The sequence below is a fragment of the Lithobates pipiens genome, unplaced genomic scaffold, assembly GCF_037356315.1.
Source record: "Lithobates pipiens isolate NorthernLeopardFrog02 unplaced genomic scaffold, aLitPip1_a1.2 Scaffold_8, whole genome shotgun sequence".
In the NCBI taxonomy this organism is placed as follows: Eukaryota; Metazoa; Chordata; class Amphibia; order Anura; family Ranidae; genus Lithobates; species Lithobates pipiens.
Genome location: NW_027507903.1, coordinates 177885511 through 177902781, shown reverse-complemented (window position 1 = coordinate 177902781; position 17271 = coordinate 177885511). Strand labels below are relative to the sequence as shown.

At 40.4% G+C, this 17271-nt stretch overlaps 1 protein-coding gene across 1 annotated transcript in view; it reads left to right on the top strand.

Annotated features, from left to right (window-relative positions):
- The window catches only part of LOC143964033 (chloride anion exchanger-like), a 105792-nt gene that overhangs the window by 53702 nt on the left and 34819 nt on the right, over positions 1 to 17271 (top strand). The window contains exons 11-16 of the mRNA XM_077473749.1: positions 8200 to 8295; positions 9856 to 9962; positions 14203 to 14272; positions 14394 to 14486; positions 14596 to 14691; positions 16668 to 16901. Of these exons, the coding sequence (XP_077329875.1) occupies positions 8200 to 8295; positions 9856 to 9962; positions 14203 to 14272; positions 14394 to 14486; positions 14596 to 14691; positions 16668 to 16901 (696 nt within the window). The remainder of the gene's footprint in view (positions 1 to 8199; positions 8296 to 9855; positions 9963 to 14202; positions 14273 to 14393; positions 14487 to 14595; positions 14692 to 16667; positions 16902 to 17271) is intronic.

The window sequence follows — 17271 nt, the reverse complement described above, 5'->3', positions numbered from 1 at the left end:
TGCTTTGTTACCCGTGCTGGTAATCCATTCTGGCACCAGGACAGCCCTCTCAGGTCAGCCCCTGACAGGGGATGTAACCACTGTATCCACTGTTTTAGAGACCCGTGCCGACACCAATCCACGATTCTTGTCAGATGGCTTGCAACGTGGTATAGTGACACATCCAGAAAGGCCATACCCCCCAGCGCTTTTGGTAAGCGCAGGATAGACTGGGCCAGCCGCGGTGGCTTCCCTGCCCAGATGAACATGATATGTGCATGATTCATTGCTTTGAGGAAGGCCTTCGGGACTCCTATCGGGAGGGCCTGTAAGTGATACAGTAACCGTGGTATGATATTCATTTTGATTATGCTGCACTGCCCAAACCATGAAAACATGCCCGATTGCCATTTTTGTAGATCCTTTTTGATGGCCTGCAGCAAGGGCGGAAAATTAAGGGAGAAGATATCCACAGCGTTACTAGGCAAGCGGATCCCTAGATACTTAATGTGGGAGTTTGCCCACTTAAAGGGTAAATCCTGGTGCAACAGAGAGCATAAGGAGCTCGGCATGGAGACATTTAATGCCTCGGACTTCTGGAAGTTGTCCTTGAAAAGGGACAGCGTACCATAGCTGCTGAGTTCCGACAATAGGTTTGGAACAGATACCAGAGGATTAGATATAAAAAAAAGCAGGTCGTCTGTAAAGGCTGCAATTTTGGGAGTCAAGGATTCACTTAGCCTAATACCTGAGATGTTGGAGTTGTCTCTCACAGTGTGCAATAAGGGTTCCAATGTCAGAATAAATATTAGTGGGGACAGGGGGCATCCCTGCCTTGTCCCATTGGTTATACTAAAGGGGATGACCATTAACTTTAATCTGAGCGGAGGGCTTGGAATAAATGGCCTGCACCCAACTCATCATTCTCTCTCCAAGTCTGATGCGGCGAAGGGTCTCGAGTAGGAATGGCCAATGCACCCTATCGAACGCCTTCCCGGCGTCGGTCAAGAGTAAGAGTAACGGGGTACCCTTTGTTTTGACAGCATGAATGAGATTAAAAGCTTTAGGGGTGTTGTCCCGCGCCTCTCTTGAGGCCACAAAGCCGACCTGGTCTGAATGGATTAGTGAAGGCAACCACTTCGACAGTCGCATTGATAGAACCTTGGTGAAAATCTTCAGGTCCATGTTTAGGAGGGAAATTGGCCTATAATTCTGACATAATAAGGGGTCCTTATCCTCTTTGGGTATTACAGAAATGTAGGCTCTCAGAGAGTCCCCAGGGGGAGTCGCACCCTCCCCCGCTTCATCGTATGCTGCCAAGAAGTGGGGTATCAGAATATCACTAAAAGTTTTATAATATGATAATGAGTCTGGTCCCGGGGCTTTTCCCTTTTGCATTCTGGCTATGGCTAGTGACACTTTCTTTCCCGTAAGCAGCTCATCCAACACCCCCAGGGCTTCCTCAGGTAGCTGGGGGAGACCAGACTTTTGGATATAATCCCTTATAGCTGCCCTTTCGAGCGACTTCTCTCTATCGGAATGTTGGAGCGGCAAGTTATAAAGTGCGGTGTAATATTTGCAAAATTGGTCTGCGATTTCCTCAGTTGTGTGGACCTTAGAGCCTGGGAGGTGATTCTAACTGAAGGGGGGAGGACTGACTAGAGAAAATGACAGATCGTTGTTCCTAGCCAATAGGAAAACACGATCTGTCACTCCTGTCAGAACAGAACAGGGAAGTGTGTGTTTACACACACTCGTCCCTGTTCTGTGTCTCCTGGTCACGATTGCTTGAGGCCGGCGGTCATCGCGACCATCATCCACAAGCATTGGCACCCGCTATTCCATCCCCGCGAGCCAACGTATAACTGCGGAGGTTGGTCGGGAAGCAGTTAAACATGGAGTTATGCTTTAAATTAATTCTCTTGATTACATGGCAAGTCCTAGTGGTTTCCATTTGAATATATGGAAAAAGCTCTTTAGGAGGGTTCTAAGGATAACACTACCGGAGAAGTCTGTTTTACTGTTTCAAGTTTCTTTTCATTTTTTATTCAACTTTCTATAATTGGCAGTCATTGGATTCATATTCTGCTATTATTGATATAAATATATGTAACATAATGGCAGGCACAAGAGAAGAGTGTATAAAGAAAGACATTGTAGTGAAGAGAGTTGAGTCACATAAAGGGTAGTATGAGCAACATGCTACAGTGAGGGAAAAAGTATTTGATGCCCAGCTGATTTCGTATGGCAGCCCACACAACGAAATTATCAGTTTATAATTTAAATGGTAGGTTTATTTTAAAAGCAATAATAGCAACAAAAATATTCATAAAAACGCATTTTAAAAAGTTATATATTGATTTGCAGTTTAATGAGTAAAATAAGTATTTGATCCCCAATCAATCAACAAAATGTCCTGGCTCCCAGGTGTCTTCTATACAGGTAATGAGCTGGGATTAGTAGCACTCTCTTAAAGGGAGTACCCTTTAAAGGGAATACCCTGCCCCGGTATATCCGATCAGCCCCTACCCTGTCCACCTTTAGGAGATCCCTGAAAACTCATTTATTCAAGGAAGCTTATCCCACACCCACCTAACAGCTGTCCCAGAGCCACCCCCATAAAATCATTCTCTGCAGCTATTACCTTTTGTACCACCACCCCCTCCCTTGAATGTAAGCTCTACGAGCAGGGCCCTCCTGTACCTTTTGTATTAAACTGTACTGTAATTGTGTTGTCCCCCCATACACTGTAAAGCGCTGCATAAACTGTTGGCATCATATAAATCATATATAATAATAATAATATAATAATAAAGGGAGTGCTCCTAATCTCAGCTTGTTACCTGTATAAAAGACAAGTAATCAATTAGATTCCAATCTCTCGACCATGGCCAAGACCAAAGAGCTGTCCAAGGATGTCAGGGACAAGTTTGTAGACCTACACTAGGCTGGACTGGGCTACAAGACCATCGCCAAGCAGCTTGGGGAGAGGGTGACAGCAGTTGATGCGATTATTTGCAAATGGAAGAAACACAAAAAAACTGTCAATTTCCCTCAGGCTGGGGCTCCATGCAAGATCTCACCTCGTGGAGTTTCAATGATCATTAGAACAGTGAGGAATCAGACCAGAGCTACACAGGAGAATCTTGTCAATGATATCAAGGCAGCTGGGACCATAGTTACCAAAAAACAATTGGTAACACAATACGCCATGATGGACTGAAATCCTGCAGCGCCTGCAAGGTCCTGCTCAAGAAAGCACATGTGCAGGCCCATCTGAAGTTTGCTAATAAACATCTGAATGATTCAGAGGAGAACTGGGTGCAAGTGTTGTGCCCAGATGAGACCAAAATCAAGTTCTTTGGCATTAGCTCAACTCCCCGTGTTTGGAAGAGGAGGGATGCTGCCTATGGCCCCAAGAATGCCATTTTCACCGTCAAACATGGAGGTGGAAATATTATGCTTTGGGGGTGTTTTTCTGCTGAGGGGACGGGGCCATGTGCCATTAAATCTTGGCTGAGAACCTCCTTCCCTCAGCAAGGGCATTGAAAATGGGTCATGGATGGGTATTCCAGCATGACAATGACCCAAAACATACAGTCAATGCAAAAAAGGACTGGCTCAAGAAGAAGCACATTAAGGTCTTGGAGTGGCCTAGCCAGTCTCCAGACCTTAATCCCATAGAAAATATGTGGAGGGAGCTAAAGGTTCGAACTACCAAATGTCAGCCTCAAAACCTTAATGACTGGGAGAAGATCTGCAAAAAGGAGAGGGACAAAATCCCTTCTGAGATGTGTACAAACCTGGTGGCCAACTACAAGAAACGTCTGACCGTTGTGATTGCCAACAGAGGTTTTGCCACCAAGTACCAAGTCAGGTTTTGCGAAGGGGTCAAATACTTATTTCACTCATTCAAATGCAAATCAATGTTTAATTTTATTAAATGTGTTTTTATGGATACGTTTGTTGTTATTCTGTCTCTCACTGATAAAATAAACCTACCATTAAAATGATAGACTCATTATTTTGTTGTCAGTGGGCAAACTTACAAAATCAGCAGGGGATCAAATACTTTTTTCCCTCACTGTACAAGCATTCTTCTGCGTTTGTCATGGGCTCTTGAAAGAACCAGATTCTCATGGGCTCTTGAAAGAAACATAAAGAACATGAAAAGACATGGCTGGAAATCCGATCTGGTATTAAATCTTGATTTTTTTTTTAAATTATACAAATTTGGGAACTCTAAACAATCACTTCAAAAATGTAGTCCCCCAGTCTATAGCTCTCCTGTTTAATCTCACTAACTATGCTAGTTATTTTACCATTTCCATGTATATTTGTTTGTGTGTGTGTTTTTTTTTTATATATTGACTTTATTTATTTATTTACTATTCTGCTAAAACCTTTTTGAATTAGTTGAATTAGTACTGCTTGGACCCTGAAGAAGGGGACATACCCTGAAAGCTTGTCCTGACAAATTGTATTTTAGTGCAAATAAAAAAAGTATCAGGGACAGTAATCGATTGTTTCCAAATAGGGAGAAGCTCGATGAGCTTAAATCCCTCCGATTACGACAAGGGGTTTCACTTCAAAGCAGTGTTAATTTCGGTGACAAAATTAACACTATTTTAGTCGACTAACATACGACTAAAACAATTCAGATGACTAAAATACGACTAAAACTAAAATGGCAATTTAGTCAAATGACTATGAAAAAGTAGGGAGCATCTACTAAGCTGCTGGAAGAAAAAAATAAGAAAAGCCTTTTTCTTATTTTTTTTTTCTTTCTTTCAGCACCTTAGTAGATGCCCTCTAAGTATTCTTAATTTTTAGTGTTGGTAACATAAAGTATTCAGGTAATGTGTGCAAGGGCATTACAGCCAATAGAGTTTACATTTTTTTCAGTTTTTATTTTTTTACATTTTAACCACTTAAGCCCCAGACCAATTTGCAGCCAAAGGACCAAGCCCCTTTTTGCGATTCGGCACTACGTCGCTTTAACTGACAATTGCGCGGTCGTGCAACTTGGCTCCCAAACAAAATTGGCGTCCTTTTTTTCCCCACAAATAGAACTTTATTTTGGTTTTATTTGATCACCTCTGCGGTTTTTATTTTTTGCGCTATAAACAAAAATAGAGCGCCAATTTTGAAGAAAATGCAATATTTTTTACTTTTTGCTATAATAAATATCCTCAAAAAAATATAAAAAAAACATTTTTTTCCTCAGTTTAGGCCGATACGTATTCTTCTACATATTTTTGGTAAAAAAAATCACAATTAGCGATTATTGATTGGTTTGGGCAAAAGTTATAGCGTTTACAAAATAGGGGATAGTTTTATAGCATTTTTATTAATATATTTTTTTTACTAGTAATGGCGGCGATCAGCGATTTTTATTGTGACTGCGACATTATAGCGGACACATCGGACATTTTTGACACATTTTTGGGACCATTGTCATTTATACAGCAATCAGTGCTATTTAAATGCACTGATTCCTCTGTAAATTACACTGACAGTGAAGGAGTTAACCACTAGGGGGCGAGGAGGGGTTATGTGTGATGTTATGTAGGGGGCGTGGCCTGGCATGTGACGTCACTAGTCCTCTTTCCCTATAACAGGGAACAGATGATCGGTGACAGCCACAGTAGGAAGCATGGGGAGAAGTTTGTTTACACAGACCTCTCCTCGTTCTTCAGCTCTGTGACCCTATCTCGCGGGACACCAGCGGCGATCGGGTCCGCTGGTCCCGCAGCCATGGTCACGGAGCTCAGGACCGGGTTGGGAGCGCGCCGCCGGCGGCACTTAAACAGCCACGTACAGGTACATGATTATGCAGGCCATGCCATTCTGCTGACGTATATGTGCAGGAGGCGGTCCTTAAGCAGTTAAAGTTGCACTTCTGTTTCTCAAAAAGCAATATTTTTGTTTATTTATGAAAGCTGTTTTTTATAGCTAAATCTGTGTCTGTAATTGAGAAAATCCAGACAGCCGCACGCCAGTGAAAAAGTATTTATTGAATAAAATCAGTCCATACAGCAATCAAAAACAGTAGATGAATCAGCTAAATCTCTGTCTGTAGTGGATGTTCAAACCTTAATACCATAAATAATAACATGTTATTTGATTTTTACTCCAGGAGTATACAGTATAATGAGTTTAGCAATTCTAGAGAAATGCTTAAATAAAGCATTACAATTTAACTAAACCCATTAGATGTTAGCTGACCAAAATGTACTGGAGATTTTAATCGACTTTAATGTACTAGAGATTTTATTAGACTAAAATACGACTAAAACTAGGTCAAAATTTGACGTCAAGATTAACACTGTTTCAAAGGACAATTTGCCTATTTCACAATTAAGTTTTATGTCATTGACTTTTTTTCTTATTTTCTAGTTCTTCAATACATGAAAACACTTAATGTACATAGTTAGTAAGGATAATAAGTGACATATCGACATTTTCTAGATACTATTATATACAATTTTTATATATACATATATATATATATATGTTTGTTGGAAATGTACCAGTGGAAAGCTGAAAAAATATTCCACAATCTTTTGTGGGCCACATGCGCTTCAATTTTTTTTATTCAATCAATGTGCGATTCAATCAAAATACCTTCAACCGCAAACAATGAAAGAGCCACAACTTCCCTTTCGAAACGTTTTGACCTGATATTCACCCTAGATGCAGCTAGTGACATCATGTGCTCTGAAGGTCTGGCGTACCGTGCCGGACCTTCAGAGCTTCGTGCCGGAGCCGAGGACTCCCGCGCGCCTGTGTGGGAGTCACGTCATTGCAGCTCTGGTCACTCATACAGCCAGAGCCCGCGAACCAGGAGCAAAGCCCAGGGCAAGATGGAAGCCCTCTTAGCGATGACAGCGCACAGCTGGAGGGCTTCATTCTAAAGTAAATAATGCATAATATGCTAGTATGCATTGCATATTAGCACATTATGCAAATGCCTTACAGGTGTTTTTTATGCCTTACAGGTGCCTCGTATTACTAACGCTTTAACTATCGATCAAGAGCCCCTTCACTGCATGGGACATATTGATTGAATGGGTTGTCAATTATAAATATTTTTTTTTATCTGAAGAGATCAATAGGAAAATAAATTATTATCAATTATTTATAGAAGCATGTATGGTCACCATTGGATATACTTCTTAGCCCTTGTCCACACGGTCGGACATTCCGACGGAAAATGTCCGATCGGACCGCGTTGTCGGATAATCCGACTGTGTGTGGGCTCCATCGGACTGTTTCCATCGGAATATCCGACCAACAAAGTTTTAGAGCAGGGCAATAAAACTTTCCGACAACATGATCTGATCGGACTTTGTCCGATTGTGTGTAGAGAATTCCGATCAGACAAAGTGCCACGCATGCTCAGATCAAATTCCTAGACCAAAGCTTGTGGCTACTAGCCTGAACGTAGTCCCATCGTAATGAAATAACGTCACCACGTTCTGAACGATCGGATTTTCCGTCAACTTTGTCTGACCGTGTGTATGCAACACAAGTTTCGGACAAAGTCCGTCGGACAAAATCCAACGGATTTGGTTGTCAGAATGTCCGACCGTGTGTAAAAGGGCTTATACTTCTTAAATAAAGTGATAATTAAACATACTACAATGTGTTACTTTTGTCAACCACTGGGGACCCCTATTTAGGCTTAATTACTGATGGAATAGCATTTGTGTTAACCCCGCAATGTGGCTGTTCACTCCCTAGTTAGTTCACACTAGCGTGAATTTGATGGGGGTTTCCCCGCATTCAATTCACACAGGAGGAGATTGTGACCAGCTCTCTATGGAGCCAGTTCACATATCTCCTCAGCGGCTCTGGTACGATTTGCATAGGAGCCCTGTGTGTATTTTGGTCCGTTTCAGGTCCGAATTCAGCCAAAAACGCGGGCTGAAATCTGAACTGAAAAGGTGAACGAGGATGCACCGGACTCCTGCTGTGAGCCGCTGTGTGCTCATCTGTGAACCCAGCCTTAATGAATAAAAGCTTAATTCACTTGTTATCTAAGATTGGGCAGACGGAGTGCAAACGAAAAAGGAACTTGTTCTTCCACGTGTTTTTATGGAACTAAACATTATATAAAAGAAATATGCAAGAAAAATATGTAAACTGCTATAAAATATGCTTGTGTTAATAAATGAACTATTCAAATTAATATAATGCCTTTTTTTCTTTTTTTAGTCTGTACTTGGAGCTATATGTCTCATTAATTTAAAGGGAATGATGATGCAGTTTAGGGAAGTGCCTGTACTGTGGATGAAGGATAAATTTGATTGTGTAAGTGATATAAATCTTTATTAACTGTCATCCACATGACACATACAAAGACTGTCCACATAAGATTGGATCCCTCATCAGGTTCTCATAATATAAGTTATCTGACTGTTTTATCATAGAATTCCACATGAAACAACCCCCAAGGTTATGGACTTACTATAAAGAAAAAAGGAATTAACTTACAGATGCTTATACAGAACCAACCAGTCATTTTTACAAGCCGTAATAACAATATCCAGTGTCAATGAGCATAAAACAACAAGTGTTCAGTACGGAAAATAAAATTGCTGGAAACATTTCATTCATCAGAATATATGTCATTATTTACTTATGAGTTCAGCTGACTTTAAAATAGAACTCTGAACAAGCAGTTGAAATACATAAGTAATATTTTCTAACGACCAGAAAATTTGTAAATTTGTTTATCCACTTTTGTGAATTATGCTAAAACGGCACATTCTGATGAGCTCATGCTTTTGTGCTCTCCACCTTCTGAGCATGTTCCCTGTGTTAGACTGACAGTACTGTACAATGTAAAAGAAGGAGAGAGACTGACACTGCTAATCTTCTGTCTCTCAATCTACATGCAATTGTTAAAGTGGTTGTAAACCCACATGAAAAAAAAAAAAGACCTGCAAGACAAAGGCATAATGAGCTAGTATGGCTATCAGGCTAGTAAAGCGAACAACGGTCTGTTGTCACATTTTCGTATTGTGTGTACACAAGTCCGTCACACAAAAGTCCAGAGTATAAACGCGCATGCTCTGAATCAATGCTCAGCAAACACAATATTAGCAGAAGGTACCCAAAATTTCAAGAGCTGAAATTCCACGTAGTATGTCACTACGTTCGAGTTTGTTGGCCAACAATTGTGTACCGTTTGTATGCAAGGCAAATTCCCGGCACACACCCTTCGGACAAAAGTCTGATGCTCTGCTGGCTAACAATCCAATCGTGTGTACGAGGCTTTAGAATGGTGCAGTCAAAGTCCCCACTTAAATCCAATTGAGAATCTGGGGCAAGAAAAGAAGGAGAGGAAGAAGGGGACTTGCAGGTGTAGTAGAGGTCCCAACTGGCAAATACCTTAGAACACCCAGCATCCACCTCTCTCTGGTACCAATAAAGTTCAAAAAAAGAAAATGTATTTTGGTAGATGGATCTATCCAAAATGCATAAAAAACAAAGTTTGTACTTAAGTGCGCTAAGTGTGTGTAAAACCCAAATACATTTTTCTGTATGTTTAGCGTCATGTCTCACTGTACACAGTTTCCCAATCAAATTGTTATTTGTGAATCTGTACAGTTTCTTACATTGGGACCTGTCGCTTCCTGTGCTGGATGACATAGCTAAACTGCTGCCTGGCAATTAGCAGCAAAATTCTCAGTATAAAATGGGAGCTACTCCCGTTGGCCATTGGGATGCCTAATAGGTCTATCTATCATTTACTAGTCTTTCCTGTTCCAATTATATGTTTTAAATTGTTGTTCTCAGTGTGCTATAATATACATATGTTCCAGTGTGATTACATTTCAGTGACAACACTTCTTCCGTATCTCACAGTCAGTATGGGTGGTGACTTTCACAGCAGCAGTCATTCTTGGCCTTGACCTTGGACTGGCAGTAGGAGTTGGATTTGAACTACTGACTGTAGTTTTTAGAACACAGTTGTAAGTACAACAAACTTTCCTTTGTCTTTCATCAGAAATATACTATAATAAATATTATTTTCTATCCACAGGGATGTGCAGAGAACTCTTCAGCAATGGGTGCTAAAATGACCATCCATATCTATTAGGTCTTATGTTTTAACCATAAATCTTACATGCAACACATTGCACATTGCACTCCAATACACACTGCACCATACACCAAATACATAATGCACCCTAGTTAAAAGGCAGTTAAAAGAGATGAGGATATGCCCCTAGTGCACTGCATTCACAAAGGTCATAGTAAGGACCCTGGGTAGCTGGCCAGTTTACACCCTAATAGAAATCCTTGGCTAACAAAGAGGTATTATAAGGAAGTAGAGAAAAGGGGTAGGTGCTCAAGCCCCACCCGCCCCAATATACCACACATGTCTATTGTTTAACTTTTTTTTTGGAAGCACATTTTTTTTATTGCTTTTTTTTTTTTTTTTCCAATATAAGTTTTATTATAAATGTTGCATAAAACTTACAGTTCAGCACATCAGAACAACACAGTACAGTGATGTTAAAGTCGATTAATAACCAAGGAACAATGTATGAAACAACTAACATATCTACGATTTAAGGCAAATACCGTCAGAAGAGACGAGGGTTGTAATCAAACAAACTAGTTTGTAAAAAAGATCAGCCAGACTAAAATTATAACTGCTTTTACTAGTAGAACAAAACAAAATGAATACAGGCCAGGGCCTGTGTAACAGACCCAGAAGTGGGTCATCTTGTGTCAAACATTGAGGTAACCGGAGACTTTATTGACCAAGAGATTGGGGGTATTTTGGCAGCAAATATGTATTGTTAAAGTGTCGGGGGAGATGCGGGGGTGCGGTCACGGACCACTAGCGACCCCTCTTTGAACACTACCTTAGAATATGCTTGTATCCAAGCCCCAGAAAAAAAAATGGGGGGTGGGGGGGGTAGGAAGTGAAGGGACATGGGGGGAGCCAGGAATGACAAGTGCAGGGGGGGGCACCTAAACTAGGATGTATGTGCCTATCATACACATGTTTGCGCCGAAAATGCTTTCGAAACCAGGGGAGGTCAGCTTCGCTCGGATCCTGTCTGAGGAAGATAGGGGGGGTTTTGCTGAGTTTTCATTAAGCTGTCGATAGCTAGGGCTGCTTCCTCTCATTGGGCGAGCAGAATTCTATATTCATCAGATAACTTAAAGTGGTTCCAGCAGGACCATATCTTCGTAAATTTAGACGCTGTATCTTTGGCTTGGTGGATGAGATCTTCCATTTCCGCAATTTTAGAAATGCGATTAAGCCAGTCTGCAGTTGTTGGAACTTTCGTGGAGTTCCAAAGTGTGGGAATGCACATCTTGGCCGCATTAATTAGGTGAAGAGCCAATTAACGATGATAGTGATTAAAGGGGATCGAAGAGTGATGCAATAACATTTGTGCTGGAGTGTAATCTAAATGGTATGTCGTGATCTTGGAAGTAATTTGGTGGTCTATTGTTTAACTTGACTAATGACAGCATATATAGTATAGGGTTACCAGATTTTCAGAATTAACTCTGGGAACACCCTACTGAGCATGCACACTTTTAAAGCACACCCATAGAACTATAGCCCCATTTGTGTAAGCCTTAAATTAAACACAATTATTCACAGGCTTCTGAAACAAGAGGTAGGCATTCAAAGTATAAACAATGCCAAGGACACCCATTTCCTGGTGACAGAATTCTCACAATGGGGCCCGTCCCTAGGAAACAGGGATAAATGGTAACCCTTGGGTGCTGACAACCCACGCTACAAAAATCATTTTGCTGTTAGGGGTCCCCAGAACTTGGGAAATTTTATCAAGGGGTCACGGCACTAGCAAGATTGAGAACCACTGACTTAGAGAATAAGTTCACCTTTACAAAAAAAAAAATGCGGGTAAAAAATATGAATTTTTCATTTGTTAGCAGCCTGTAAAGCATTGCACCCATGATCAGCAGCTGGGCCATTTTTTTTTCTACTATTGTGACAGCAAACGGGAGGAGAGGATCCCAGCTCACTTTCAAAATAGGGGAGTAGGGGAGCGGGGGGGGGGGGGGGGTGGAGACTGGTGTATCTGTAACATGTTACACCCTTAATATGGGTATAACATCCTTTTAGGATAAGTTCACCTTTTGTAACATGTTACACCCATATTAAGGGTGAACTTATCCTTTTCCATGAATCCATGCAGCAGTTAATATGTTCTAGCTGCTTGAACTTGAAAAAATAACTCAATAACAGTATAATAGTAGTATAATAAATGTGCTGTGCTTAATAACTTAGTGATATGTGATCAAATTCTAAATATTACAGTAATAAATCAAATCATGTTGTAAAGCACTGAGCAAACTGTTGGCACTATATAAAACCTGCATATTAACCACTTGCTTACTGGGCACTTAAACCCCCCTCAGTCCCAGACCAATTTTCAGCTTTCAGCGCTGATGCACTTTGAATGACAATTGCGCGGGCATACAACACTGTACCCAATTGAAATTTTTATAATTTTTTTCCCACAAATAGAGCTTTCTTTTGGTGGTATTTAATCACAGCTGGGAGTTTTATTTTTTGCTAAACAAACAAAAAAAGATGCAAAAAAAAAAATCATGTTTAATAGTTTGTTATAAAATTTTTCAAACAGGTCATTTTTCTCCTTCATTGAAGTGCGCTGATGAGGCGGCACTGATAGGCTGCACTGGTGGGCACTGATAGGCTGCACTGGTGGGCACTGATAGGCATAGTTAAGGCGGCACTAATAGGCACACATAAGGCGGCACCGATGGGCACAGATAAGATGGCACGGATGGGTGGCACAGATGGGTGGCACGGATGGGTGGCACTAAGGGGCACTGATAGGTACCACTGATAGATGGGACTGATGGGCACTGATAGGTGGCTCTGATAGGTGGCACTGCTGGGCACTGATGGATGGCACTGCTGGGCACTGATGGGCGGCACTGCTGGGCACGGATATGTGGCACTGGGGTGCAGCACCTTTGTTGAGGCAGACTGTGGGCACTGCTGGGTGGCACTGTGGGCACTTCTGGGTGGCACTGTGGGCACTGCTGGGTGGCACTATTGGCACTGTTGGGTGACACTGACAGAGAGGGCACATTTTTTATTTAGGCAGGCAAAGCAGGGGGCAGGTGGGCACTGGCAGGGCTGGCCGTGATCTGGACTGATGTCCCGATCACGGCCGCCAGTGATCGGCTTTTTTTTTTCTCCTCGCGCTGTCAGCGCGAGGAGGAATAATAACCGATTACCGGCTCCGTTATATCACATAATCAGCTGTCATTGGCTGACAGCTGATCACGTGATAAGGGGTCGGGATCGACCCCTTGCACGGATCGGTGATCAGGCGAGTCTCATAGACTCGCCGATCACACGTAGACTCGCCGATCACAGAGCGGGACTGATGTCCCGATCACGGCCGCCGGTGATCGGCTTTTTTTTAATAGACGTAGTCCCGGAAAAGGAGATCCACGCTGTAGCCGTCATTCGGCTATAGCGCGGATCTCAAGTGGTTAATAATAAATTAAACATGATATAACATCACTTTGATGTATGTTATTTCTTGTTTTATTTGATTTATTACTGTAATGTTTTAAATTTGATCACCTATCACTAAGTTATTAAGTGCATCACATTTATTGTACCAACCCTAAAATAGGGCATGTTTTATAAAATGCCAATGGCACAAGCAGTAAAAATGTGAAATAACTAACATTATATAAAACAACACTTTATTGCTGCTGTACCCTGCACATACAGCTGTATAGTCACATGGACTAACTTGCGCTTACAGAAAAATTTCCATAATGCCCCTTACTATAGATGAACATTTAACAATTTAAAGTAAAAATATTTTGTATAAAGCATAAAAAAGAATAAAATAGAAAGTGTAAAAAAATAATGTTAATCTATAGTTGCACAACGACAATCTGTTTGACTGATTTTTCAAGGTAATACAAATCTAAAAGGACCAAAGAGCATGTCTTAGAAATGTGAACAGCTAGAGGGCACTCGTGGCTTATTGCTGAGAATCTACTCTAAAAATGTGTATTAACATATATAAAAATGCTTGTGAAAATAGATTTTCCCATTTTTGTCTTTCATACAGCTACTGTACATGTTTTCATACATGATATATTTCTATGATATATTATTTAAAGGTAATTTATTACACACTTACATTTTTCTTTGCTTTTAAGCCCAAAATGTACACTCATGGCTAGAGTTGGAAAAAGCAACATTTATAGGAACAGAAAGGACTACTTGGATGTGAGTGTTACTACATACAATACATGTTTTAATTCTGCCTCTACCTGTATGTCTACGAACTGTCTATCTATTTAGCATGCAACAAAGGGGGTGAAAAAAAAATATCTACATTTGTTGGTAGATCTTTGAGCCTGAGGGGATGAAAATCTTCAGATGTCCATCGCCTATCTTTTTTGCTAACTCTGGATTCTTTAAAGATAAGCTCAACTCTGCTGTAAGTTTGAATTGGTTTGTCACAAATGGCAATATATACCGAATTTATATTAAAAAATGTTTTTTTGTTTTTTCTTTGATTTATTTCATGATATGCTTGGACTGCACAGGTTGGGTTTAATCCAGTGAGAGTTCTGCACAAACGGAATAAGGCTTTGAGAAAAATTAGAAAGTTACTCAATAAAGGAATCTTGCAGTTTTCACCAGTAAGTCTGTCTGTCTACTGTCTATTATGGCCTATGTTTGTTTACTCGAAAATAAGTAGCGATAACTTTAAAGAAACATTTCCAAATGACTTGGGTTTGCATGGACTGTGATTCAAAAATAACTCTGGAGCTAATACTAAGAGATTTATTTAAAAAGCAGTATATATAACATGCAGTAAACATTTGCTGCAGGTGAGTCTTCCTGGTGCATTCGTTTTAGATTACAGTGATTCATGGCACATTCACTGCTTTATAAATATGCCCTTAAGTGTCAAATAAAATTCACAAGCCTGGCAAATATAAAATTGTGTACACATCCACTTGGCTGGATGTACCCATCATTTCCAAAGCATTAATGGTCATCTAAGGTGATTTAAAGCGGACTTGAACTCAAAATTGAAAAGATTGCTCATCCTTCCCACCCTTACCCCTATCCCATGTGAGCAAGAGGCTACAGGACTAGTACCGCACCATATGATCTCACACATGCACAGCAGGGAGCTAGCCATAATTCATCAGGAATTCAAAGGTGACACCCAAATCCAAGTTGATGGCCCCAGGGACCCTCAGCGGTGAGAAAAAGAGTTGGACTCACTGGGCTGGTAAGTACCATATTTTTAAAAGCTAGCAGATACAGGATTTTCAGCTGCTTTCATTTTTTTAATCATATACTGTCGTAAACTATTTTTGACACAAACATAGTAAAATCAGCATTTTTTCCTAGAAAATTACTTAAAACCCCCAAAAATATGTATTTTCTGAAAACAAATGAACCTGAAAGAATAAAATAGTGGTTGTTTCAATTTTTCATGTCACACGATATTTGCACAGCCAATATTCAGGAAAACATAGTTAAAATGTATTTTAGCGCACACAAATTTTTTTGGTAAAATATAAAAGGTGATGTTGCATCAAGTAAATAATTACTAAACATGTCAATATTTGAAATTGTGCATGCCTGTGAAATGGCAACAAATTATGCTACCTCTGTAGGCCACACTTTAAAAGCCTTTTTAGGTTACCTGTTTAAATTTAAATATAAGCTCTTGCACTAGAATTATTGTTCTCACACTGACGTTTGTGGTGATTCCTCACATAAGTGGTGCAATTACTGTTTAGATTATGCATGCGAGACCTAGGTGCATGTCTGCATTCATGTTAAGCACAGGGAAATGGGAGTGCTGTCAGAAACTATGAATCAGACCGAGACAAAAGTGCAGTAAAAATCACACTAGTTTAATAATAATAGTAAAAGGTAAACAGAGCAAATGTAGTCAAAACATAGCCAGGACATCAAGGATAGCCAGCTCGTTAACTGGAACGGATAGTCAGACAAGCCAGGACATCAAGGATCCAGGTAACAGCGTACTTCAGGACAAGCCAGGAAATCAGGAACTCATAGAATCGCGGAACAGCAAGCAGGACCAGTAACCAGAAGGGATGTAAGCCAAGCAAGTCTTTCACAGGTACACAGGAGAGAGTCTCTGAAATATTGACCAGGTGAAGGCAGAGAGGATCTGGACTGAACAGCTTAAGTATCCAGCAGGACTGATGAGCAGGATATCATCACCAGGTGAGTCACTGTGGAAAGATTAAAGCTGGCAATTAACTGACAGCTGAGTGGCCTGCTTTGAGAAGGAAGTGCTGAGCCCAGCCCTGACAAGTGCGTATATTTTTTTGTTTACTTTTTTCTTTACACTTTTTTATTTATTTATTTTTTTACACTTTTTATTTATTTATTTTTGCACAAAGGGTGGCAGTGGTTATACAAGGATCAGCTGCAGCCATGATGAATAACCACTTGCTTCTTGAGGCCATATACAGTATAAGAATGGCAAGAGGTTCAAAAATAGATGAAGTTCCTCTTTAATGCATTATGAACATGTATAAATCTGCCTGCATAATATTACATGTTTCATGTGCATGTAAAATACATTTGGCTTTGTGTAATTTTGTTATATCTCATCACATTCCAGAAGGGTGTATTATGCACATCTTATGAGTACATGGATTCTTATGATGATCTGGAAAATATGAAGGTGGAGGAACTGAACAATCCCATCAACACTGATGACCTTCCATTTACTATAGACTGGAAGTCTGAGCTTCCACACAACATTGAAGTGCCCAAGGTTGATCTCCATACCCTAATTCTTGACTTTGGAGCAGTTTCATTCATTGACGTGTCCGGCATGAAAAATCTTAAAACAGTAAGAAGCTTCAACATATCTATATGGCATGAACCATGTTCTTTTATATTGTTTCTCTTCTATCCTAATTGCGTTTTGTCTTGCTGCTGTTGGATTACCTGTATTATTGAAACTCTTAACAAACACTTAACAAATACCCAGATAGTGAATTTCATGCCCTCATAAATATTTACTCTCTTACAAAGGTACCTTATAAGAGGTACAAAATATAAATTCATAGTACTCACAAAACACTGGTGCACTTCAGTGGTTTTCTTGCCTTAAAACTTTGGGTTAAGTGAAAAAAACAACCCTTGCCTTGTGTCTCGCTAACTTGAAGGATGAAATATTTGTTTTGTTTAGGCCGGGTTCACACCGCTGCGATGCGGGA